Raw genomic sequence first — 25,387 nt, 5'->3', positions numbered from 1 at the left:
CAGCCAGGGGTGCAGGCAGCCAGGGGTTGCGGGCAGCAGGCAGCCCCAGATAGCCAGGAGTGCAGGCAGCAGGCAGTCCCAGGTGTCCAGGGATGCAGGCAGCCCCAGGCAGCCAGGGGTGCAGGCAGCCCCAGACAGTGAGAGGTGCAGGCAGCTCCAGGCAGCCAGGAGTGCAGGCAGCAGGCAGTCCCAGGTGTCCAGGGATGCAGGCAGCCCCAGGCAGCCAGGGGTGCAGGCAGCCCCAGACAGTGAGAGGTGCAGGCAGCTCCAGGCAGCCAGGAGTGCAGGCAGCAGGCAGTCCCAGGTGTCCAGGGATGCAGGCAGCCCCAGGCAGCCAGGGGTGCAGGCAGCCCCAGACAGTGAGAGGTGCAGGCAGCTCCAGGCAGCCAGGAGTGCAGGCAGCAGGCAGTCCCAGGTGTCCAGGGATGCAGGCAGCCCCAGGCAGCCAGGGGTGCAGGCAGCCCCAGACAGTGAGAGGTGCAGGCAGCTCCAGGCAGCCAGGAGTGCAGGCAGCAGGCAGTCCCAGGTGTCCAGGGATGCAGGCAGCCCCAGGCAGCCAGGGGTGCAGGCAGCCCCAGACAGTGAGAGGTGCAGGCAGCTCCAGGCAGCCAGGAGTGCAGGCAGCAGGCAGTCCCAGGTGTCCAGGGATGCAGGCAGCCCCAGGCAGCCAGGGGTGCAGGCAGCCCCAGACAGTGAGAGGTGCAGGCAGCTCCAGGCAGCCAGGAGTGCAGGCAGCAGGCAGTCCCAGGTGTCCAGGGATGCAGGCAGCCCCAGGCAGCCAGGGGTGCAGGCAGCCCCAGACAGTGAGAGGTGCAGGCAGCTCCAGGCAGCCAGGAGTGCAGGCAGCAGGCAGTCCCAGGTGTCCAGGGATGCAGGCAGCCCCAGGCAGCCAGGGGTGCAGGCAGCCCCAGACAGTGAGAGGTGCAGGCAGCTCCAGGCAGCCAGGAGTGCAGGCAGCAGGCAGCCCTAGGTGTGCAGGAGTGCAGGCAGCAGACAGCCAGGGAGTGCAGGCAGAAGGCAGCCAGGAGTGCAGGCAGCCACAGGCAGCCAGGGGCACAGGCAGCAGGCAGCCACAGGCAGCCAGGGGTGCAAGCAGCAGGCAGCTGCAGGCAGCCAGGTATGCAGGCAGCCCCAGGTGTCCAGGAGTGCAGGCAGCCCCAGACAGCCAGGGGTGCAGGCAGCTGCAGGCAGCCAGGAGTGCAGGCAGCAGGCAGCCCCAGGTGTCCAGGGGTGCAGGCAGCAGGCAGCCAGGGGTGCAGGCAGCCAGGGGCACAGGCAGCAGGCAGGCACAGGAGTACCAGGCCGCTGCCAGGCCCCTGTGCTCGGTTAGGCAGGGGGCTGGCAGGGCACCATGCGGACGCGGAAGGGCGGGCAGCGCAGGACGGTGCCCGCCGACACCTCCAGGCAGGGCAGGACCCCCGGGGCGGGGGGTTCCAGGCGGAATTCCTGCAGGATCCGACCCAGGAAGACGAAGAGCTCGGCCCGCGCCAGCCCTTCCCCCAGGCAGGATCGGGCCCCGCAGCCGAAGGGCACCAGCGCCCGCCAAGGAGCCCCCGGAACCAGGAACCGCTCTGGGGGGGCAAGGGGGGTCAAGGGACCCAGGCGTCTGGAAGGGGACTCACCCCAAGGGGTCAGGGGACCCAGGTGTCCAGGGAGGGGACCCAGGGGTCCAGGAAGGGACCCAGGCGTTTGGGAGGGGACCCCTCTACTGGGTCAGGGGACCTCCCTACTGGGTCAGGGGTCCCAGGCATCCAGGGAAGGCACCCAGGTGATCAGGAGGAGACCCAGGCATTTGGGGAGGGGGACCCACCCCAAGGGGTTTAAGGGACCCAGGTGTCCAGGGAGGGGACCCAGGCATTTGGGGAGGGGACCCAGGTGTTTGGGAGGAGGGACCCAGGTGTTTGGGGAGGGGACCCACCCCAAGGAGTTTAGGGGACCCAGGCGTTCAGGGAGGGGCCCCAGGTGATTAGGAGGGGACCCAGGCATTTGGGGAGGGGATGCAGGCGTCGAGGAGGGGACCCACCCACATAGGAGTCAAGGGACCCACCCCAAGGGGTTTAGGGGACCCAAACAGTCAGGAGAAAGCCACCCACACAGGTCAGGGGACCCAGGTGTCTGGGAAGGGACCCACCCCAAGGGGTTCAGGGGACCCAGGTGTTCAGGAGGGGACCCAGGCATTCGGGAGGGGACCCACCCCAAGGGGTCAGGGCATCCAGGAATTTGGGGAGGGGACCCAGGTGTTCGGGAGGGGACCTACCCCAAGGGGTCAGGGGACCCAGGCATTTGGGAAGGGGACCCACCCACATCGGGGTTCAGGGGACGCACCCCAAGGGGTTTAGGGGACCCAGGTGTCTGGGAGGGGACAGACCCCAAGGGATTCAGGGGACCCCGGCGTCTGGGGGGACCCCGATGTCCGGGCATACCGGGCAGGAAAGCCTCGGGGTGGTGCCAGGTGTCGGGGTCCTGCTGGGCAGCCAGGAGGTTGGGGATCAGGATGGAGCCGGCCGGCACTGGGATGCCCCCGACACTGGGAGGAGACAGCGGGGTGTTGGGATGTACTGGGATCTTCTGGGCTCTGTTGGGGTCTACTGGGACTTGCTGGGGTCTACTGGGATCTATTGGGGTCTACTGGGGCCTGTTGGGCCTTCTGGAGCATACTGGGGTCTACTGGGATCTATTGGGGTCTACTGGGGCCTGTTGGGCTCTCTGGAGCATACTGGGGTCTATTGGGGCCTACTGGGGTCTGCTGGGGCCTAGTGGGATCTACTGGGCCCTAATGGGATCTACTGGGCCCTAATGGGATCTGTGGGGTCTACTGGGGCCTGTTGGGCCCTCTGGAGTCTCCTGGGGCCTGCTGGGATCTCTTGAGCCCACTGGGTTCTATTGGACACTACTGGGGTCTACTGGGGCCCTCTGGGGCCTACTGGGACCTGCTGAGGCCTGCTAGGACCTCCTTGAGCCTACCGGGGCCTACTGCAGTCTATCAGGGTTAACTGAGACTTACTGGGGCCTACTGGGAGTTACTGGGATGTACTAGAGTACACTGGGGCCTGCTGGAGTCCACTATGCTCTGCTGGGGCCTACTGGGGTTTACTGGGACATACTGGGCTCTACTGAGGTCTTCTGGGGCCCACTGGAGCATGCTGAGACCTGCTGGGATCTACTGGGGCTTACTGGGATGTACTGGGTTCCACTGACATCTTCTGGGGCCTGCTGGGATATACTGGGGCATACTGGGACGTACTGGGATCTACTGGGGTGTACTAGGGCCTGCTGGCACCTACTGGGCTCTGCTGGGGCTACTGGGGTCTATTAGGACCTATTGGGGCTTACTGGGGCCTACTGTGTTCTGCTGGGGTCTCCGGGGGCCTACTGTGTTCTGCTGGGGTCTATTGGGGTCTACTGGGACCTACTGGGGTCTACTGGGGCTTACTGGGATTTACTGGGGCCTACGGGGCCCTACTGAGGATGCCTGCACTGGTCAGTACTGGTTCATACTGGTCTACACTGGTGCAAAACACTGATACGCTTTGGTGCACAGTGCTGCAACCTGATGCCCAGTGGTCTGTAGTGGTTCATGCTGGTTCATACTAGTCCACAACCACCTGTACTGGTCCATACTGGTTTCTACTGGCTGTACCTGGTGTGGCGGCGGGCGCAGTGGGGCAGGGCCAGCGGGGCAGGGGGCCGGAGGCGCAGGGTCTCGGTGATGGTGGCGTGGAGAAGGGGCAGGCGTCCAGTGTCACCCGCCTGGGGGGTCCCGGTGGGACCCAGCTCCCGCCAGAGCTCCGCCTGCAGCCGCTCCTGCAGCTGGGGACACGTCACACGCGTGTCATACACGTGCCACACGCAGGGCACCGCCTCCTGGGGTGACATGTGTGTCATGGAGTATGGGGAGGTGGGTCCCACCCTGGGGGATACCCAGTGCCAAGGTGGGGGGGACATAAATGGGACCACGGAGCCGTGTGGGGACATGGACATGGGTGTGACACGCGTGTGGCACCTTGGGGCGGCGCAGGGGGACGGCGATGGCCATGGGGAAGGGACACAGGGGTCACACAGGACACGGGTGGGGACACTGGACTCCTTGGGGACACACATGGGGACATGGGGACACGTGTGGGGACACAGACATGTCTGTGACGTGTGTGTGGCACCTTGGGGTGGTGCAGGGCGACAACGATGGCCATGGGGAGGGGGACACTGGGAACACAGATGACACGTGGGTACACGGGACCCCTTGGGGGCATATGTGGGGACTTGAGGACATGGGTGGGGACACGGACAGGGGTATGACACGTATGTGGCACTGCGGGGTGGTGCAGGGGGATGGCAATGGCCACAGGGAGGGGACACTGGAGACATGTAGGACATGTGTGGGGACACAGGCCCCCCGGGGGACACCCATGGGGACTTGAGGACACAGGCAGGGACACGGACACGGCTGTGACATGCGTGTGGCACCTCGGGGCGGTGCAGCAGGAAGGCGACGGCCCAGGCCAGGGCGGCAGCCGTGGTCTCGGTGCCCCCGATGAAGAGATCGACCAGGGCCATGTGGAGGCGGGGGGGGCTCAGGGGACCCCCCTGGACGCCTGGGTCCCTTCCCTGCAGTGCCGCCAGAACCGTGTCCCCAGGGGGGGATGGGCACTCCTGCGGGGACATGTGTCATTCCCTCCCAGATACCTGGGTCCCCCCCCCCATGCATCCCCCCTGACCTCGTGCCGTCGAATCTGGGCCTCCACGAAGCTGTCGCGGAGCTCGACGAGGCGCAGCAGCTCCCGCAGCCCCGGGTTGGGGAGGACCTGGGACGTATGGATCCCATAGGGACTCCCCTCAGCACCTCCCCCCCTTGCCCTATAACTCCCCTCAAGCCCATAGAAACCCCATAGTTCTTCTCCCCCCCGGGCTGTATAGACCCTATAGGCCACCCTCCCAGACCATATAGACCCTCCCCACAGTCCTATAGATTCCCCCAGCCCCATATAGACCATATAACCCCCCCTGGCCCATATAGACCCTAAAACACACGTCCACACCCCCATATAGATCATCCCAGCCCCATAAGACCCCCATAACCACCCCTCCCAACCCCATACAGCCTCCCCATGTAGAACACCCATCTCCTTATAGACCCTATACCCTCAGCCCCTCCTACACCTTATACATCTCCCCCCAGCCCATATAAGCACCTCCCCAGCCCCATATAGACCCTATAACACCCCCACAGCTCCAAATAGACCATACACACCCTCCCCAGGGCCATATAGCCCCTCCCCAGCCCCCTATAGACCCTATAAGACCCCTCCCAGGGCCATAGAGCCCCTCCCCAGCCCCATATAGCCCCTCCCCAGCCCCATATAGACCCCTCCGAGACCCCACATAGATCCTAGAAACCCTCTCCCCACCCCATATAGACCCTATAACCCCCCTTCCTAGCCCCACGTCCTCACCCTCAGCCCCATATAGCCCCTATAGGGCCTGGCCCCATGGCCGAGCTCACCTGTAGTGCTGGGAGCAGGTCGAGGACCCGCACGCTGAACCTGCCCCACACCTCCAGCAGCTCCACCACGCAGCGGGTGAAGGCCCGCACCTCCGGCTCGGGGGGCATCTGGGGGGGGGGGGCAATGCCTGGGTCCCCCCAGAACCCAAACAGACACCCCCCCCCCCAAAGTCCCCCTTGGTCCCCTCCCAAAATCCTGGGTCCCCTCCCTAGATGCCTGGGTCCCCCCCAGAACTCTTCAGTGTCCCCCCCCAAAATCCTGGGTTGTCCCCCCCGGATGTCTGGGTCCCCTCTCAGACACCTGGGTCCCCCCAAAACTCCTTGGTCCTTCCCCCAACTCCTTGGTTCCCCCCCCGAACTCCTGGGTGTCTCGCCAGACGCCTGGGTGTCCCCCTGAACGCCTCAGTCGTCCCCCCCCCCAAACTCCTGGGTCCCCCCCCTCGAACTCCTGGGTGTCCCCCCCCCCCCGGTGTGACACCTGGGTCCCCTACCAGGTCCCCGAAGAGGAGGTGCCCGATGGTGCTGCAGGTGTAGAAGGAGAAAACCTCAAAGGGGTCCAGGGGGGCCCCCCCGTGGGAACGCAGCTCCTGGAGGGGGGGGTGGGTGTCAGAAGGGGGTTTTGGGGTTGCCGGGGGGTATTGGGGGACCCCAAGGGGGTACTGGGGTCCCTTAAGGGAGTTTTGGGGTGTCCTAAGGGGATATGGGGGGGCTAAGGGGGGTTTGGAGTCCCTAAGGGGTTTTGGGGGGGGCAAGGAGGTTTGGGGGGACCCTAAGTGAGGTTTGGGGGGGGCAGTCCCAGGAGGTCTTTCGGGGTCTCTAAGGGAGTTTTGGGGTGTCCTAGTGGGATAGCAGGGATCCCTAAGGGGACCGGGGGCCCCCCATGTGGCAGCATAACTTTGGGGGGGGGGAGGAGAGGTCTCCAGGGGGGTATTGGGGGGCCCTAAGGGGGGTTTTGGGGTCCCTGAAGGAGTTTTAGGGTGTCCCAGGGAGATATAAGGAGGTTTTGGGGTCTCCATGGGTGGTATTGGGGGTCCTAAGTGGGTTTTGGGGGTCCCAAGGGGGTATTGGGGTCCCCAGAGGGCATATTGAGGTGTGCTAGGGGGATGGGGGGGCACTAAAGGGATTTTGGGGGGCTCTAAAGGAATTTGGAGGGAGCCCTAAGGGGATTTTGGGGTCTCGTAAGAGGGTTTTGGGGTGTCCGAGGGGCATGGGGGGGCTCTAAGGGTGATTTCAGGGTGCAGAATTTCAGGGTGCAGGGGGATTTTGGGGGTGCAGGGTTTCAGGGTGCGGGGGGGGTGGGGTTGGGGTGGGGGGTTGTTGGGGTGCAGGGGTGGTTTGGGGTGTGGGGGAGGATTGGGGTGCAGAGGGACTTTGGGGGGCTGTTTTTTTGGGGTGCAGGGGGTTTGGGGTGCAGGGGTGGGGTTGGGGAGCATGTTTTTTGGGGTGTGGGGGGTTTGGGGTGCAGGGGTGGGGTTGGGGTGCATGTTTTTTGGGGTGGGGGGTTTGGGGTGCAGTGGTGGGGTTGGGATGCGGTTTTTTGGGGTGCAGGGGGTTGGGATGCAGGGGGGGTTTGAGGTGCAGGTTTTTTGGGGGGGGTTGGGGTGCAGGGGTGGGGTTGGGGTGCGGATGTTTTGAGGTGCGGGGGGTTGGGGTGCAGGGTTTTTGAGGTGCGGGGTTTTTTGGGGTGCTGGGGGTTGGGGTGTGGGGGGGCTTTGGGGAGTTGGGTTTTTGGGGTGCGGGGGGGTTTGGGGTGCAGGGGGACTTTGGGGTGCAGGGGTTTTTGGGCTGCGGGGGAGGGGGTTTGGGGTGCTCACCGCGCAGAGGGCCCCCGCCTGCCGCCGCAGGAGGGGCCGGAGCCGCCCCCCCGCCCGGGCCAGCGCCCCCCGCGTCACCCCCCGCTGTCGCCGCCAGCCCGGGGTGGCCGCTCCCAGCGCCAGGTCCCGGCCCCCCCGCGACACCAGCCCCCCTGGGGGGGACACGACACCCCGAGTTAGGGGCACCCCGGGGAGCCCCCGGCAACCCCCCCCCAGCACCCATAGATTCCCCCCCTACACCCCATAGGGACCCCCACAGCCCCATAGGCCCCCCCCCATGAATCCCCCCTCCCAGCCCCATGGCCCCCCCCCCAGCCCCCATAGGGAGCCCCCCCGAACCCGCAGACCCCTCCCAGCCCATAAAACCCTCCACCCCATAGGGCCCCTCCGCCCCATACCCTCCCCCAGCCCCATAACCCCCCCGCAGCCCCACAGGATCCCCCCACCCCATAACTCCCCATAGCCCCCCCCACCCCATAGCCCCCCCCATAACCTCCCCAGCCCCATAGGATCCCCTCACCCCATATCCACCCCACAGCCCCATAACCCCTCCCACCCCATAGCCGCCCCCACCCCATACACCCCCCCCAGCCCCATAGCCCCCCCATACCCAGGTAACTTGGGGGTCGCTCCAGCCAGTCCCCCCAGTGCCGGGCCAGCGCCTCCCGGATGGTCCCCACCGAGCTCAGCACCAGCAGGTCTGGGGGGGGGGGAAGAAAGTGGGGGGCTGGGGGGGGACCCCCAAAGTAGGGGGGACCCCAAAAGTAGGGGGAACCCAAAACCGGAGGGGGGAGGACGGTTGGGGAGTCCTGGGGGGGGCTTGGGGTTCTCAAGGGGTAATTTTGGGGGGTTCGGGGGGGAGTCAAGGGGAGGGGGGGAGTTTTGGGTTGCCAGGGGCAGGTTTGGGGGTTCAGGGGGATTTTGGGGTCTCGAAGCGGGCGAGGTCAGGGTTCCGGGGCAGGATTGGGGGGGGGCAGGGTGGGGTTGGGGGGCTGTTTGGGGGTCCCAGGGGCGGTTTTGGGGGTTCAGGGGCATTTTGGGGTCCCTAAGGGGGGGAGGTGAGGGTCTGGGGGTCCCCAAAGGGTACGTTGGGGGTTGGAGGGAGGACCAAGGGCAGGTTTGGGGGTTCGGGGAGGGTCAAGGGGGGGCAGTTTTGGGGATCCCAGGGACAGGTTTGGGGGTTCTGGGGGGTCAAGGGTTTTGGGGTTCCCAGGGGCAGGTTTGGGGGGGGTCAAGGTGGGGATGGGGGGGCCAGTTTTGGGCTTCCCAGGGGTAGGTTTGGGGTTCCGGGTGGAGGGGGTGTCAGTTTTGGGGTGCCCCCCCCCAACTCACCGCGCCCCCCCAGGCGCATGCGCAGGACGGGCCCGTGCCGGCGGGCGAGGCGGCGGAGGTGCAGCGCCCCCTGCGGGTGGAGCAGGTGCAGCGCCCCGCCCCGCGGGCCCCGCCCCTCGCCCGGCCCCGCCCCTCCCCTTCGCCCCGCCCCCAGCAGCACCAGGAGCACCAGCAGCGCCAACACCAGCGCGGCCGCCATCGCCGGGGGGGGGGGGAATCCCGGAGGAGCCCCTATATTGAGGGGAACCGGGAAGCCACGCCCCCTTGAAGCCACACCCCATTGAAGTCACGCCCCCAAGCCACGCCTCCCCATCACTCCCTCGATAACCCCAGCCCCCCCAAATTGCACCCCGAGGGAATGGGGCCCCAATTCCCCCCCCTCCCCGCACCCATGGGACGCCCCCAGCACCCTGGGGACCCTCCCCAGACCGCGCTGGCATTCTGGGGACCCCCCCCGGGTCGCCTTCCTTGCACCCATAGGACCCCCCCAGATGTCTCCTCCAGCACCCATGGGACCCCCCCCCTCTGCAGCTCTGGGACCCTCCCAGCTCCCACTGGCATCCTGAAGACCCCCCCAGCACCCATAGGACCCCCCAGAGGTCCTCCCAGCACCCACGGCCCCCCCCCCCGCACCCATGGCACCACCCTGTACCACCTTCCTTTCACTCATGACCCCCCCCCAGCACCCATGACATCACCCTGGGCACCCTTTTCACTCATGGCCCCCCCGAGCACCCATGAGACCCCCTCCCCAGCACCCATAGGACCACTGAGCACCCATGGCACCACCCTGAGCCCCCTTCCTCGCACCCATGGGCCCCCCCAGATGTCCCCCAGGCACCCATGGGACCCCCCAGCACCCATGGCACCACTCTGAGCCCCCTTCCTCACACTCACGACCCCCCCCAGCACCCATACAACTCCCCCAGATGCCTCCCCCAGCACCCCTTCAGCTCTCCCCCCAGCACCCATCATGCCCACTCCTCCCCCAACAGCAGCCCCCCCCAAGGGCCAGGGTTCACCAACACACATTTATTGGGGTGCCCGCAGTGGGGGGGGGGGGCGGGTCCCTCAGACACCCCCCCCAGGCACGAGGTCAGCTGCAGGTCCTTGGGGTAGAGGGTGACGTGGGGGTGTGCTGGGTGCAGAGGTGAGGGTCCTTCAGCACCCATAGGACCCCCCCCAGATGTCTCCCCCAGCACCCATGAGACCCGCACAGCACCTCTGGGACCCTCCCCAGCCCTCACTGGCATCCTGAAGACCCCCCCCAGCACCCATGGGACTTCCCCAGCTGTCCCCCCAGCACCCATAGGCCCCCCCAGATGTCCCCCCAGCACCCATGGGCCCCCCAGCACCCATAGGACCCCCCCAGCACCCATGGCACCACCCTGGGCCTCCTTCCTTACACTCATGCCCCCCTCAACACCCACTGAACCCCCCCAGGTGTCCCCCCAGCACCCATGGGCCCCCCCAGCACCCATGGCACCAACCTGGGCCCCCTTCCTTACACTCATGCCCCCCCCAACACCCATAGGACCCCCCCATATATCTCCCCAGCACCCATGGGCCCCCCCCAGCACCCACAGCCCCCCCTCAGCACCCATGTCCCCTCCCTGCAACAGCAACCCCCCCCCCGCCAAGGGCCTGGATTCACCAACACACATTTATTGGGGTGCCCGCAGTGGGTGGGGGGGTGCGTGGGGGGGTCCCTCAGACCCCCCCCCCCTCCAGCCCCCGCAGGCGCCGGGCCAGCTGCAGGTCCTTGGGGTAGAGGGTGACGCGGCGGGCGTGCAGGGAGCAGAGGTAGGCGTCCTCCAGCAGCCGCACGATGAAGGCCTCCGCTGCCTGCGCCCCGAGACGTGGAGGGGGGTCCCCAAAAACCAGCCACCCCCCCCTTGCACCCCCACCCCCCTTGCACCCTCATCCCACTCTAGCCTGGAGGTGGGCAGGGATCGGTTCCCCCCCAGCTTGCAAATGGGGTCCGGGGTGGGGGGATTGGGTGCAGGCAAGCACCTTGCACCCCAAATCGTGTCCCCAAGGGGAAGGGCACCCCAAAACTCTCCACCCCTCTGTAACCCCCAATGGCCCCCCCAGCACCCATGGGACCCCCGTCCCCAGGCTCCTCTCCCCCCCCACACCCATGGTACCCTCCAAGACCCCACTCAGCACCCATGGGAGCCCCCCTGAAATCTGGGGACCCCCCTCCAGCTCCCCCCAGTATTCTGGGGACCCCCCCCAGCACCCATGGGACCTCCCCAGACGTTCCCCCCAGCACCCATGGGCCCCCCCAGCACCCATGGGACCTCCCCAGATGTTCCCCCCTCAGCACCCATGGGACCCCCTCCGCAGCACCCACCTCTTGCAGGGCCACCAGCGCCATGCGCTGCCACCTATAGTCCACGCCGCGGGTGAAGAGCAGGCAGATCTCCCGCACCTGGGGACACAGAGGTGACACCACAGGGGACACCCCTGGGAAGGGGGACACCCGGGGGGGGGGCACCCTGGGGACAGCCCGGGCATGGGGACACCCAGGGGACACCCTACGCCAGGGCAAGGGACACCCTGGAGATGGGGACATGGGGGACACCACCCTGGGGACATCACCCTGGGGACACCAGGGACGTGGGGACATGGGGGACACCACCCTGGGGATGGGGACATGGGGACGCTGCCATCCTGGGGACAGGGACATGGGGGACACCACCCTGGGGACATCACCCTGGGGACACCAGGGATGTGGGGACATGGGGGACAACACCCTGGGGAGATCCTGGGCATGGGGACACCACCCTGGGGACATCCTGGGCATGGGGACACCACCCTGGGGACACCATGCTGGGGATGGGGCCACGGGGACAGGGCCACCCTGGGGACAGGGACATGGGGGACACCACCCTGGGGACATCACCCTGGGGACACCAGGGATGTGGGGACATGGGGGACACCACCCTGGGGACAGTGCCAGTGTGGGGACATCTGTGGCTCTGGGGACATGGGGACAGTGCCACCATGGGGGGAGGGGCACAGGGGACACCATGTCCCAAGGGGGGATGGGGGGGACCCAAGGACATTTGTGGGGGACAAGGACACCGCGTCATGGGGGGAGGGGAGAGGACAAGGACAGGGGGAGGGGACCTGCGTCATAGGGGGGGAGGACAAGGACACTGGGGGGCTGTGACAGCGTTGGGGACATGGGGGTCCCCTGAGGGGGGGCCCAGGGGGGTGTTGGGGGGTCCCAAGGGGTTGTTGCTAGTCCTGGGGGGGGGCATTTGGGAAGGCCCGGGGGGGGGTTGGGGGTCCTGGGGGGAGGTTTGGGGTCCCCGGGGGGGGTGTTTGGTGTCCCCAGAGGGGTTGGGGGTCCCCGGGGGGGTTTTGGGGGGTCCCCAGGGTGTATTTAGGGTGCCTGGGAGGGGGTTTGGGGGGGTCCCCGGGGGGTGTGGGGGGTCGCCCCGCTCTCACCAGGCGGGCGAAGGGCCCAGGGCGCAGCAGGAGGCGGGTGCTGCTCTGGTACTTGCGGATCTCCTGCAGCGCCCGCTGGCCCGGCCGGCGCCCTGGGGGGGACATGGGGGGGGACGGGACAGCGGGGTGACAGGGGACAGAGGGGACAGGGGGGACAGGGGTTGACAAGGGGGATGGGACAGAGGGGATGGGGGTGACAGGGGGGTGACGAGTGGGACAGGGGACAGAGGGACAGGGATGATGGGGAGACAGAGGGACAGGGGGTGACGGGGGGTGACAAGGGGGATGGGACGGGGGGACGGGGGGACGGGACAGAAGGGACAGGGGGGTGATGAGGTGACAGGGGGTGACGAGGGGGACAGAAGGGATGGGGGTGACGGGGTGATGGGGGCACAGGGGTGACAGGGGGTGACAGGGGACAGAGTGACAGAAGGGGACACGGGGGTGACAGGGGTGACAGCATCAGGGGCTGCCAGCACTGGGGGATGATGACATGGGGATGAGGGGGGAAATCTATAGGTCCTGGGGGGGTCTATAGGGTTTGAGGGTGTCTATAGGGGGTAGGGAGGGATCTAAGGGGACGAGAGGGGTAACAGGGGGGGACAGAGGGGACAGGGGGTGACAGCATCAGGGGCTGCCAGCACTGGGGGGGGGGGAAATGGGGACCAGGGGGGGATCTATAGGTCCTGGGGGGGTCTATAGGGTTTGAAGGTGTCTATAGGGTGTAGGGGGTTGGGAGGGATCCATAGGGTCCAGTGGGATCTATAGGAACAGGGAGGGGGATGGGGAATTTATAGGGTCTGGGGAGGGGTCAGGGTGGGGTCTATAGGGTCTGGGGGGGTCTATAGGGTCGGGGGGGGTCAGGGCGGGGTCTATAGGGTCTGGGGGGGTCTATAGGATCCGGGGAGGGTCAGGGCGGGGTCTATAGGGTCTGGGGGGGTCTATAGGGTCCGGGGGAGGTCAGGGCGGGGTCTATAGGGTCTGGGAGGGTGTCTACAGGGTCTGGGGGGGGTCGGGGCGAGGGTCTATAGGGTCCGGGGGGGTCAGGGTGGGGTCTATAGGGTCTGGGGGCGGTCGGGGTGGGGATCTATAGGGTCCGGGGGGGGCCTATAGGGTCCGGGGGGGGGTAAGGGCGGGGTCCATAGGGTCCGGGGGGTTCAGGGTAGGGTCTACAGGGTCCAGATCTATAGCGTCTGGGGGGGTTCAGGGCTTCAGGGCGGGGTCTATAGGGTCAGGGGGGAGTGCCTGTAGGGTCTGCGGGGGTCAAGGCAGGGTCTATAGGGTCCGAGGGGGGTCAGGGCGGGGTCTATGGAGTCGGGGGGATGCGGGAGGATCCATAGGGTGCCGTTCCCCCCCTCCCCCCCACTCACTGCGGGGCCGCGGGGCCGGAGGGGCTGCAGGGGGGGGGCGGCGCCGGGGGGTGGGGGGCTTGGGGCGGGGCATGGCGAGGCCACGCCCACTTCGGAGGGGCGGGGGGCGCGGAGTCCGGGCGTCCGGGGGTTGCTGGAGGGGGGGACCCAGGCGTCGGGGGGGGGGACCCAAGCGTCCGGGTCCCCCCCTACGTCACACCCCTCCCCCCCTTCCTGACCTCACCGGCCCGCTATGACATCAGCCTCCCCCCGACGTGACGTCATGCCCGAGACCCCCCAAACCTGCCGCCGCCGCCGCCGCCCGGATTCAAACCTCCCGCCGCACCGCCCTCCTCCTGACGCCACTTCCGCCCGCCCTCCGACCAATAGGCGCCGGCCCGGCCGCTCTGCGCCGCCGGAGGCCGCGTCTCGATGGTGCCGTGGAGGTGCAGAGCGTGGGCGGAGGCGGGAAAGAAGCCGCGGGGCTCATTAGCATAAATTTACATGGCTCCTCCCCCAGCCACAGGGTACTATGAGGGACCCAGGCGTCCGGGCGCGGAGCTCAGCATTTATTGAAAGGGGGCGGCCAGGGCTCCGCCCCAGTTGCTCCCAGTATGATCCCAGTTGCCCCCAGGATGGTCCCGGTCACTCCAAGTACGATCCCCGTCATTCCCAGCATGATCCCAGTTACTCCAAGTCACTCCCAGTTGCCCCCAGGGTGGTCCCAGTCACTCCCGGTATGACTCCAGTTGCTCCCAGTATGATCCCAGTTGCCTACAGCATAGTCCCAGTTGCTCCCAGTATATCCCAGTTGCCCCCAGCATGCTCCTAGACACTCTCAGTTGCCCCCAACATGCTCCTAGTTCCTCCCAGTGTGGTTCCAGTCACTCCCAGTTGCTCCCAGTATCCTCCCAGTTGCTCCTAGTCACTCCCAATATGATCCCAGTTGCTCTCAGTGTGATCTCAGTTGCACCCCAGCATAGTTTCAGTGCTCCCAGTATATCCCAGTGGCCCCCAGTGTGCTCCTAGTCACTCCCAGTTGCCCCTAGCATGGTCTCAGCTGCTCCCAGTATATCCCAGTTGCCCCCAGCGTGATCCTAGACACTGCCAGTTGCTTCCAGTTGCCCCAGCATGGTCCCAGTTGCCCCCAAACATAGTCCCAATTGCTTCCAGTGTGGTTCCAGTCGCTTCCAGTATAGTCCCAGTGGCTCCCAGCTGCTCTCAGTGACTCCCAGTGTGCCCCCAGCAGGCTCCCAGTTGCTCTCAGCTGGCCCCCAGCATGGTCCCAGTCACTCCCAGTATGATTCCAGTATGGTCCCAGTCTCCCCCAGAATGGTCCCAGTCACTCCCAGTTGCTCCCAGTTGCCCCAGCATGGTCCCAGTTGCCCCCCAACATAGTCCCAGTCACTTCCAGTGTGGTCCCAGTTGCTCCCAGTTGCCCCAGCATGGCCCCAGTTGCCCCCCAACATAGTCCCAGTTGCTTCCACTATGATTCCAGTTGCTTCCAGTATGCTCCCAGTGGCTCCTAGTTGCTCCCAGTGACTCCCACTGTGCCCCCAGCAGGCTCCCCGTTGCTCCCAGTCGCCGCCCAGTATAGTCCCAGTTGCTTCCAGCATGGTTCCAGTTGCTTCCAGTATGCTCCCAGTGGCTCCCAGTGCCCCGCCGGGGTCAGAAGGGGCAGCCGAGGGGGCGCAGGGTGTCCATGAAGTCCAGCAGGGCGCGGCAGGGCGTGGCGGGGCCGCAGCGGGGGAGGGGCGGCACCTCCTCCACCCAGGAGCGGGGGCCCAGCAGGAACTGGGGGCTGGGGGAGGGGGGACAAGGGTGATGGTGGGGGACATGGGGACATCGGGGGGGGTGGTTGGGGACACAGGGATGTGGGGGGATGGGGGACATGGGGGGGCAGGGGGGGATGTGGGGACATTGGGGGGACATGGGGACATGGGGGACGGGGGATGTGGGGACACTGGGGGGACATGGGGGGACACGGGGACATGGGGGGGCAGGGGGGATGTGGGGACATTGGGGGACATGGGGACATGGGGGACGGGGGGGATGTGGGGACACTGGGGGGACATGGCGACATGGGGGGACATGGGGGCAGGGGGAAAAGGGGGGACATGGGGACATGGGGGGACATGGGGGCTATGGGGACACTGGGGGGACATGGGGACACTGGGGGGGCAGGAGGGGATGTGGGGACACGGGGGACACGGGGACATGGGAGGACATGGGGGGAATGTGGGGACCTGGGGGGACGGGGGGAATGTGGGGGGACATTTGGGGACAGCGGGGTCCCCTCTCACCGTCCGTGGGGGTCGGTCACCATCCCGTCCCCCCCCATCAGCAGGTACCGCCGGTGGGGGCGGAGCCTCAGGGGGCAACTGCCCCGCCCCAGCACCTGGCCCCGCCCCCCGGGGGCCACCTCTGCCGGGCCAATAGGGACCAGTCAGCACCAGTCCACGCCAGGTAACACCAGTGTGCACCAGTAACAATCACTGAAAACCACTAGGCACCAGTAAGAACCCCTTAGATGCAGTATGCACCAGTAAGAAGCAGTAAGAGCCAGTAAACACCAGTAAGAACCATTTAACACCAGTAAGAACCATTTAGAACCAGTAAGAACCATTTAGAACTACTATGCACCAGTAAGAACTAGCATGAATCAGTAAGCACCAGTAGGAACCACCTAGAAGCAGTATGTACCAGTAAGAGCCAGTATGTGCCAGTAAGCACCAGTAAGAACCATTTAGAACCAGTAAGAGCCATTTAGAACCACTATGCACCAGTAAGAACCAGCATGAATCAGTAAGAACCACTTAGAAGCAGTATGCACCAGTAAGAAACAGTAAGGACCAGTAAGCACCAGCATGGATCAGTATGCACCAGCAAGCACCAGTAACCCCCCAGCACAGCACCGCCCCCCTCAGCTTTCCCAGTACAGCCCAGCTGACTCAGGCTCTCCCAGTAAAGCTCAAGGTCCACCCAGCGCCACCCCAGTATGGCCCAGTACATCCCAGTAAGCCCAGTATGGTCCCACAGTGCCCCCTAGTGGCCCTTCAGTATTCCCCAGTCACTTCCACCCCCTCCTAGTCCCCCCCAGTCCCTCCCAGTCCCCCCAGTCTCACCTCCCAGTAGAACCTCCAGGATTTCGATCTCAAAGGCCAGGAAGGGCCCGACCTCGCTCTGGGCCAGCACCCGAACCACCAGCGCTGGGGTCAGGGGTCAAGGGTCACAGGGTCACATGGGTCACAGGGGTCATGGGGTCAGAGGTCATGGGGTCAGGGGCTAAGGAGGGGTCCAGGGGGTCATAGGGGTTGGGGGTTTAGGGGCGCCAAAGGGGTCATGGTGGGTCACAGGGTCAAAGGGGTCATGGGGGATGGGGGAGTCACAGGGTCACGGGGTCAAGGAGTCATGGGGTCAGAGGGTCATGGGTGTTGGGTGCTGGGGGGGTCAAGTGGGTCATGGGGGTCACAGGGGACGGGGTCATGGGGTCACAGGAATCTGGGGTCAGTGGTGTCCGGGGTCAAGGGGGTCACGGGGTTTAGGGCAGTCAGGGGGTCATGGGGTCACAGGGGTCAAGGGGATCAGGGGGTCAGGGCGGTTGGGGGGTGGGGTCACTGGGGGTCAAAGGTGATGTGGGGCTTATGGGGGCCAGGGGGCATGGAGGGGTCTGTCTGGGGGAGGGGGAGGGGTTAAGGGGTGGGGGTTGAGGGGCGGGGCTTGCGGTGAGGCTTGGGGGTGGGGTTTGGGAGGGCGGGGTCCAGGGGTCACCGTAGTCGACGCGGGGGCTGTAGCAGGCGAAGTCGAGGCGATCGTCCAGCGTCAGCGACTGGGACCCCGCCCCCCCCCGGAGCCGGGGACACCCCCCTGGGGGGAGGGGCACCGCTGGGTCACCCCCCCTCCCCCACCGGGGTGGGGTCCTGGGGGGGTGGGGGTGTCCCCCCTCCCAAGGGATGGGGTGCTGGGGTGGGGGGGTCCCAGACACCTGGGTGTCTCGACCCATGGGGTGTGGGGTGCTGGGGGGTGGGTGTCCCCCACCCCAGGAGAGGGGTGCTGGGCGGGGTGGGTGGGGTTGGGGGGCGGGGTCCCACCTTGGGCACAGAGGCAGACGTGGGCGGAGCAGAGGGTGGGGACCACGCTGCTCCTGCGAGGGGCGTTGTAAAAGACGGTGCAGCGCCGGGCTGGGCGGGGTCAGGGGGTGGAGTCAGTGAGGACACGCTCCCCCTTCAGGCCACGCCCAGTACTGGCTACGCCCACGCCATGTAACTGCACCACCCAGACGCCCCCCCCAGCTGGTCTTCTCAGACTCCACCCAGCCAGGCCACGCCCACTCACAGGCCCCACCCACAAACATACCACACCCACCCCACTGACCACGCCCATCCATGGGCCGCACCCACCCGGCTCGTAGTAGTCATAGATGGCCGCCATGGCCGGCTGGAGCTGCCCCACGGCCACCTCCTGGGTGGCCCCGAAGCTGATGCACTGACGCTGGGTGGGGACCTGGGGGACATGGGGGGACATTGGGGACATGTGGACAAGGGGGGACATGGGGGGGACATGGGGACATGGGGGGACACCCCCCCCCACCTCATCAAGGTAAATGACGAGCCGCGCCCCGCTGAGCTCATAGTGGCTGATCCAGCGATCGACCACGTCCCGCAGCTGGGGGGGACACGGTGACGTCAAGAGCATCCTCTGACACCCCGACACACCCTGACACCCCAACACCCCCCAACACCACCAACACCCCCCAACACCGCAACACCCCCAGCACCCTGCAGCACCCCAAAACCCCCAACACCCCAACATCCCCCAACACCACCAACACTCCAACACCGCAACACCCCCAGCACCCTGCAGCACCCCAAAACCCCCAACACCCCAACATCCCCCAACACCACCAACACCCCCCAACACTGCAACACCCCCAGCACCCTGCAGCACCCCAAAACCCCCAACACCCCAACATCCCCCAACACCACCAACACCCCAACACCGCAAGACCCCCAGCACCCTGCAGCACCCCAAAACCCCCAACACCCCAACATCCCCCAACACCACCAACACCCCAACACCGCAACACCCTGCAGCACCCTGCAGCACCCCAAAACCCCCAACACCCCAACATCCCCCAACACCACCAACACCCCAACACCGCAACACCCCCAGCACCCTGCAGCACCCCAAAACCCCCAACACCCCAACATCCCCCAACACCACCAACACCCCCCAACACTGCAACACCCCCAGCACCCTGCAGCACCCCAAAACCCCCAACACCCCAACATCCCCCAACACCACCAACACCCCCCAACACTGCAACACCCCCAGCACCCTGCAGCACCCCAAAACCCCCAACACCCCAACATCCCCCAACACCACCAACACCCCAACACCGCAACACCCCCAGCACCCTGCAGCACCCCAAAACCCCCAACACCCCAACATCCCCCAACACCACCAACACCCCCCAACACTGCAACACCCCCAGCACCCTGCAGCACCCCAAAACCCCCAACACCCCAACATCCCCCAACACCACCAACACCCCAACACCGCAAGACCCCCAGCACCCTGCAGCACCCCAAAACCCCCAACACCCCAACATCCCCCAACACCACCAACACCCCAACACTGCAACACCCCCAGCACCCTGCAGCACCCCAAAACCCCCAACACCCCAACATCCCCCAACACCACCAACACCCCAACACCGCAACACCCTGCAGCACCCCAAAACCCCCAACACCCCAACATCCCCCAACACCACCAACACCCCCCAACACTGCAACACCCCCAGCACCCTGCAGCACCCCAAAACCCCCAACACCCCAACATCCCCCAACACCACCAACACCCCAACACTGCAACACCCCCAGCACCCTGCAGCACCCCAAAACCCCCAACACCCTAACATCCCCCAACACCACCAACACCCCAACACTGCAACACCCCCAGCACCCTGCAGCACCCCAAAACCCCCAACACTCCCCAGCATCCCCCAACACCACCAACACCCCAACACCGCAACACCCCCAGCACCCTGCAGCACCCCAAAACCCCCAACACTCCCCAGCATCCCCCAACACCACCAACACCCCAACACTGCAACACCCCCAGCACCCTGCAGCACCCCAAAACCCCCAACACCCCAACATCCCCCAACACCACCAACACCCCAACACCGCAACACCCCCAGCACCCTGCAGCACCCCAAAACCCCCAACACTCCCCAGCATCCCCCAACACCACCAACACCCCAACACCGCAAGACCCCCAGCACCCTGCAGCACCCCAAAACCCCCAACACCCCAACATCCCCCAACACCACCAACACCCCAACACTGCAACACCCCCAGCACCCTGCAGCACCCCAAAACCCCCAACACCCCAACATCCCCCAACACCACCAACACCCCAACACCGCAACACCCTGCAGCACCCCAAAACCCCCAACACCCCAACATCCCCCAACACCACCAACACCCCCCAACACTGCAACACCCCCAGCACCCTGCAGCACCCCAAAACCCCCAACACCCCAACATCCCCCAACACCACCAACACCCCAACACTGCAACACCCCCAGCACCCTGCAGCACCCCAAAACCCCCAACACCCTAACATCCCCCAACACCACCAACACCCCAACACTGCAACACCCCCAGCACCCTGCAGCACCCCAAAACCCCCAACACTCCCCAGCATCCCCCAACACCACCAACACCCCAACACCGCAACACCCCCAGCACCCTGCAGCACCCCAAAACCCCCAACACTCCCCAGCATCCCCCAACACCACCAACACCCCAACACTGCAACACCCCCAGCACCCTGCAGCACCCCAAAACCCCCAACACCCCAACATCCCCCAACACCACCAACACCCCAACACCGCAACACCCCCAGCACCCTGCAGCACCCCAAAACCCCCAACACTCCCCAGCATCCCCCAACACCACCAACACCCCAACACCGCAACACCCCCAGCACCCTGCAGCACCCCAAAACCCCCAACACCCCAACATCCCCCAACACCACCAACACCCCAACACTGCAACACCCCCAGCACCCTGCAGCACCCCAAAACCCCCAACACCCCAACATCCCCCAACACCACCAACACCCCAACACCGCAAGACCCCCAGCACCCTGCAGCACCCCAAAACCCCCAACACCCCAACATCCCCCAACACCACCAACACCCCAACACTGCAACACCCCCAGCACCCTGCAGCACCCCAAAACCCCCAACACCCCAACATCCCCCAACACCACCAACACCCCAACACCGCAACACCCTGCAGCACCCCAAAACCCCCAACACCCCAACATCCCCCAACACCACCAACACCCCCCAACACTGCAACACCCCCAGCACCCTGCAGCACCCCAAAACCCCCAACACCCCAACATCCCCCAACACCACCAACACCCCAACACTGCAACACCCCCAGCACCCTGCAGCACCCCAAAACCCCCAACACCCTAACATCCCCCAACACCACCAACACCCCAACACTGCAACACCCCCAGCACCCTGCAGCACCCCAAAACCCCCAACACTCCCCAGCATCCCCCAACACCACCAACACCCCAACACCGCAACACCCCCAGCACCCTGCAGCACCCCAAAACCCCCAACACTCCCCAGCATCCCCCAACACCACCAACACCCCAACACTGCAACACCCCCAGCACCCTGCAGCACCCCAAAACCCCCAACACCCCAACATCCCCCAACACCACCAACACCCCAACACCGCAACACCCCCAGCACCCTGCAGCACCCCAAAACCCCCAACACTCCCCAGCATCCCCCAACACCACCAACACCCCAACACCGCAAGACCCCCAGCACCCTGCAGCACCCCAAAACCCCCAACACCCCAACATCCCCCAACACCACCAACACCCCAACACTGCAACACCCCCAGCACCCTGCAGCACCCCAAAACCCCCAACACCCCAACATCCCCCAACACCACCAACACCCCAACACCGCAACACCCTGCAGCACCCCAAAACCCCCAACACCCCAACATCCCCCAACACCACCAACACCCCCCAACACTGCAACACCCCCAGCACCCTGCAGCACCCCAAAACCCCCAACACCCCAACATCCCCCAACACCACCAACACCCCAACACTGCAACACCCCCAGCACCCTGCAGCACCCCAAAACCCCCAACACCCTAACATCCCCCAACACCACCAACACCCCAACACTGCAACACCCCCAGCACCCTGCAGCACCCCAAAACCCCCAACACTCCCCAGCATCCCCCAACACCACCAACACCCCAACACCGCAACACCCCCAGCACCCTGCAGCACCCCAAAACCCCCAACACTCCCCAGCATCCCCCAACACCACCAACACCCCAACACTGCAACACCCCCAGCACCCTGCAGCACCCCAAAACCCCCAACACCCCAACATCCCCCAACACCACCAACACCCCAACACCGCAACACCCCCAGCACCCTGCAGCACCCCAAAACCCCCAACACTCCCCAGCATCCCCCAACACCACCAACACCCCAACACCGCAACACCCCCAGCACCCTGCAGCACCCCAAAACCCCCAACACCCCAACATCCCCCAACACCACCAACACCCCAACACCGCAACACCCTGCAGCACCCTGCAGCACCCCAAAACCCCCAACACCCCAACATCCCCCAACACCACCAACACCCCAACACCGCAACACCCCCAGCACCCTGCAGCACCCCAAAACCCCCAACACCCCAACATCCCCCAACACCACCAACACCCCAACACCGCAACACCCCCAGCACCCTGCAGCACCCCAAAACCCCCAACACCCCAACATCCCCCAACACCACCAACACCCCAACACCGCAACACCCCCAGCACCCTGCAGCACCCCAAAACCCCCAACACCCCAACATCCCCCAACACCACCAACACCCCAACACCGCAACACCCCCAGCACCCTGCAGCACCCCAAAACCCCCAACACCCCAACATCCCCCAACACCACCAACACCCCAACACCGCAACACCCCCAGCACCCTGCAGCACCCCAAAACCCCCAACACCCCAACATCCCCCAACACCACCAACACCCCAACACCGCAACACCCCCAGCACCCTGCAGCACCCCAAAACCCCCAACACCCCAACATCCCCCAACACCACCAACACCCCCCAACACTGCAACACCCCCAGCACCCTGCAGCACCCCAAAACCCCCAACACCCCAACATCCCCCAACACCACCAACACCCCAACACTGCAACACCCCCAGCACCCTGCAGCACCCCAAAACCCCCAACACCCCAACATCCCCCAACACCACCAACACCCCAACACTGCAACACCCCCAGCACCCTGCAGCACCCCAAAACCCCCAACACTCCCCAGCATCCCCAACACACCCAACACCCCCTGACACCCCAACATCCCCCAACACCCCCAACACCCCCCAACATCCCCTAATACCCAAACACCCCCAACACCCCCCATCACCCCAAAGCCCCAACACACTCCAACACCCTCAACTTCCCCCAGCACCCCCCATCACCCCAACTCCCCCCACAGCCCCCACCTTGTCGAGGTCAGGGCGATGGGGCTGGAAGCCGCTGAGCAGGGAGATCTCGGCCACCGCCATTCCTGACAGCTCCACCCCCGCCTCTCGCCTGAGCCGGGACACGCCCGTCGGGGGGGCGGAGCCACACCCCACACCCCCGCCCCACCCCGCCATGGAACAGGAAGCCACGCCCCCTCTTACAGGGAGACCAGGAAGCCCTGCCCCCATTTCTAAGTGGAACAGGAAGTCCCACCCCCATTTACAGGCAGAAGAGGAAGTCCCACCCCCATTTCTAAGTGGAACAGGAAGTCCCACCCCCATTTGCAGGCAGAAGAGGAAGTCCCACCCCCGTTTACAGGCAGAACAGGAAGACCCACCCCCCTTTCTAAGTGGAACAGGAAGTCCCACCCCCATTTACAGGCAGAGGAGAAAGCCCCGCCCCCATTTACAGGCAGAAAAGGAAGTCTCGCCCCCGTTTACAGGCGGAACAGGAAGTCCCGCCCTGGCGCACAGGAAGCCCCGCCCCTCACCAGATGCAGACCAGGAAGGCGACCTCCCGGCCGGCGTCACGCGCGTCCCGCCGCCGCCGCCGCCGGCCCCGCCCCCGCCCCTCCCCCCGTGCTGTGGGGGTCGGGGAGGTGGTGGCCTCCACAGGCTCCTCCCCCTTTGTAGGCTCCGCCCCTTCCTTAAGCGCCGCCCCTTTCACAGGCTCCAGGTCTTCTGCAGGCTCCGCCCCCTCTCCCTCGCCAAGCTCCGCCTCCTCCTCATAGTCCTCATAGTCTTCCTCTGTAGGGGGCGGCCATTAAGGAAGGTAGGGGGCGGGGCTTAAACGGGCGGGGCTTCTAGTGGGCGGGGCCTCACCCTGGTAGATGATTGGTCCCGTGATGGCCACCTCCAGGCCCAGCCCTTGGCAGGTGCCGTTGAGGGGGGTCATCAGGCGGAACTGGCGCAGGACCTGGGGGGGACCCAGGTGTTGGGGGGGGGCGGGACCCATGGAGGGACACCCGGGTGTCGGGGGGGGGTGACACCCATCAGGGGACCCAAGTGTCGGGGGGGGTCACTCACCGTCAGGGTCCCTTCGCCGTGTCCCTCCACCTGCACCACGATGGGGCTGCCCAGGGGGACCTGGGGGGGGACACGGGGGGGGTGAGGGACCCCAACATCCCCCCAATGTCCCCCCATGTCCCCTCCATGTCCTCACCTGCAGCTCCTGCTCCAGCGACTTCAGGCCGGGTCCCAGTGTCACTCGGGTCCCCCCGGGTCCTCCCCGGGCCCCCCCCGGCCAGGACACCCCCAGGCTGAGGCCGGATCCGGCCCCGTCCCCCCAGTGCAGCCACATCTGGGCCAGCGCCTCCAAGGCCACCAGCGTGTCCTGTGGGGACCCACGTGTCCGGGCACCCCCCCACACCCAAGAGGACCCAGGCATCCAGGGGACCCCCCACCCAAGGGGACCCAGGTGTCGAGGGGACCCCCCCCCAAGGGGACCCAGGTGTCCCAGGCGTCTGGGCACCCACCCACCCACAGGGATCCAGGCATCCCAGGAGACCCCCACCCACAAGGACCCACACATCTGAGGGACCCCCCCCCCACCCAAGGCACCCAGGTGTCTGGGACACCCATCACCCCAGCAGACCTGGGTGTTGAGGGGATGCCCCCCCCCCACCCAAGGGGACCCAGGCATCTGCGAAACCCCTCAACCCAGGTCACCCAAGCATTCCAGGGGACTCCCACCCACAGGGACCCAGGCATCTGGGGACCCCCCACCCACCCACCCAGGTGTCCAGGACACCCATCACACCAGAGGATCAAGGCGTTGATTGGACCCCCCCACCCACAGGGACCCAGGAATCCCAGGGGACCCCCACCCACAAGGACCCAGGTGGCTGAGAGACCCCCCACCCAAGGCACCCACTCCAGAAGACCCAGCCATCCGGGACACCCACCCCAGGGAGCCCAGTTACCCCCAGCCTCCAAGAACTTAGGACCCCAACACCCAGGCCCCCCCCTTAGTGCCCCCCCCCCACCCAAAGAGCACCCACCCTGCCGTACCTGGGTGGAGCGGAACCCGCCGCCGTAGTTGCTCTGCTCCCGCAGCCATCGGGCCGCCCGGGCGGCGCCGACGCCGTCGCGGTGCTGCAGCAGCGCCAGGAGCCCGTAGGCCGTCGCCTCCACCGTGGCCGCCGGGCCACCCGCCGGCCAGAACTGCGCCCGGCCTCCTGTGGGGACCCCCCACCCCACCCCAACTTGGGGGTCAAGAGGGGGCGGCACCCAGGGACCCCAGGGGGTTGGGAGTTGGGACCCCCACCTGGGGACGCAGGCGTTCGGGAGACACCCACCCTCAGGGACCCCAAATCTGGGTGACCCCA

General features: G+C 66.0%; 3 protein-coding genes across 3 annotated transcripts in view; all 3 read right to left on the bottom strand.

Annotated features, from left to right (window-relative positions):
- Positions 1–1,069: 1,069 nt before the first annotated feature.
- Positions 1,070–8,845, bottom strand: CYP21A2 (cytochrome P450 family 21 subfamily A member 2). The gene is made up of 10 exons (XM_069773851.1): positions 8,647–8,845; positions 7,925–8,014; positions 7,315–7,466; positions 5,992–6,087; positions 5,501–5,608; positions 4,716–4,802; positions 4,465–4,650; positions 3,641–3,810; positions 2,424–2,527; positions 1,070–1,571 (listed from the first exon to the last, which is right to left on the bottom strand). The coding sequence occupies exons 1-10, from the start codon at positions 8,843–8,845 to the stop codon at positions 1,327–1,329; spliced, it is 1,437 nt and encodes a 478-aa protein (XP_069629952.1). The 3' UTR covers positions 1,070–1,326.
- A 1,450-nt stretch (positions 8,846–10,295) lies between these two features.
- CENPA (centromere protein A) lies at positions 10,296–13,548 on the bottom strand. The gene is made up of 4 exons (XM_069773835.1): positions 13,476–13,548; positions 12,106–12,197; positions 11,003–11,080; positions 10,296–10,491 (listed from the first exon to the last, which is right to left on the bottom strand). Exons 1-4 carry the CDS (start codon positions 13,546–13,548, stop codon positions 10,357–10,359), a joined length of 378 nt encoding a protein of 125 aa, XP_069629936.1. The 3' UTR covers positions 10,296–10,356.
- A 401-nt stretch (positions 13,549–13,949) lies between these two features.
- The window catches only part of LOC138682673 (complement C4-B-like), a 31,615-nt gene continuing 20,177 nt past the window's right edge, over positions 13,950–25,387 (bottom strand). The window contains exons 29-41 of the mRNA XM_069773949.1: positions 25,071–25,237; positions 24,223–24,393; positions 24,087–24,146; positions 23,883–23,976; positions 23,552–23,807; positions 23,040–23,130; positions 18,045–18,119; positions 17,855–17,957; positions 17,546–17,635; positions 17,226–17,321; positions 16,580–16,663; positions 15,758–15,878; positions 13,950–15,255 (exon numbers count right to left, since the gene is read on the bottom strand). Coding sequence (XP_069630050.1) covers positions 15,123–15,255; positions 15,758–15,878; positions 16,580–16,663; positions 17,226–17,321; positions 17,546–17,635; positions 17,855–17,957; positions 18,045–18,119; positions 23,040–23,130; positions 23,552–23,807; positions 23,883–23,976; positions 24,087–24,146; positions 24,223–24,393; positions 25,071–25,237 — 1,541 coding nt within the window. The 3' untranslated portion in view covers positions 13,950–15,122. The remainder of the gene's footprint in view (positions 15,256–15,757; positions 15,879–16,579; positions 16,664–17,225; positions 17,322–17,545; positions 17,636–17,854; positions 17,958–18,044; positions 18,120–23,039; positions 23,131–23,551; positions 23,808–23,882; positions 23,977–24,086; positions 24,147–24,222; positions 24,394–25,070; positions 25,238–25,387) is intronic.

The sequence above is a fragment of the Haliaeetus albicilla genome, chromosome 29 (assembly GCF_947461875.1).
Source record: "Haliaeetus albicilla chromosome 29, bHalAlb1.1, whole genome shotgun sequence".
Classification (NCBI taxonomy): Eukaryota; Metazoa; Chordata; class Aves; order Accipitriformes; family Accipitridae; genus Haliaeetus; species Haliaeetus albicilla.
This window is presented reverse-complemented; position numbering and strand designations above follow the sequence as displayed.

What these genes read in the sequence shown, in the direction of transcription:
- CYP21A2 (XM_069773851.1), bottom strand. Translation starts at nt 8,845, where the DNA reads ATGGCGGCCGCGCTGGTGTTGGCGCTGCTGGTGCTCCTGGTGCTGCTG. An exon ending in GCGACCCCCAAGTTACCTGG is followed by an intron (nt 7,467 to 7,924) that starts GTATGGGGGGGC and finishes TGTCCCCCCCAG; the next exon opens with GGGGGCTGGTGTCGCGGGGG. An exon ending in ACCTGCTCCCAGCACTACAG is followed by an intron (nt 4,803 to 5,500) that starts GTGAGCTCGGCC and finishes CATACGTCCCAG; the next exon opens with GTCCTCCCCAACCCGGGGCT.
- CENPA (XM_069773835.1), bottom strand. Translation starts at nt 13,548, where the DNA reads ATGCCCCGCCCCAAGCCCCCCACCCCCCGGCGCCGCCCCCCCCCTGCA. An exon ending in CTGGGCCCTTCGCCCGCCTG is followed by an intron (nt 11,081 to 12,105) that starts GTGAGAGCGGGG and finishes CTGTGTCCCCAG; the next exon opens with GTGCGGGAGATCTGCCTGCT. An exon ending in CGCTGGTGGCCCTGCAAGAG is followed by an intron (nt 10,492 to 11,002) that starts GTGGGTGCTGCG and finishes CTCGGGGCGCAG; the next exon opens with GCAGCGGAGGCCTTCATCGT.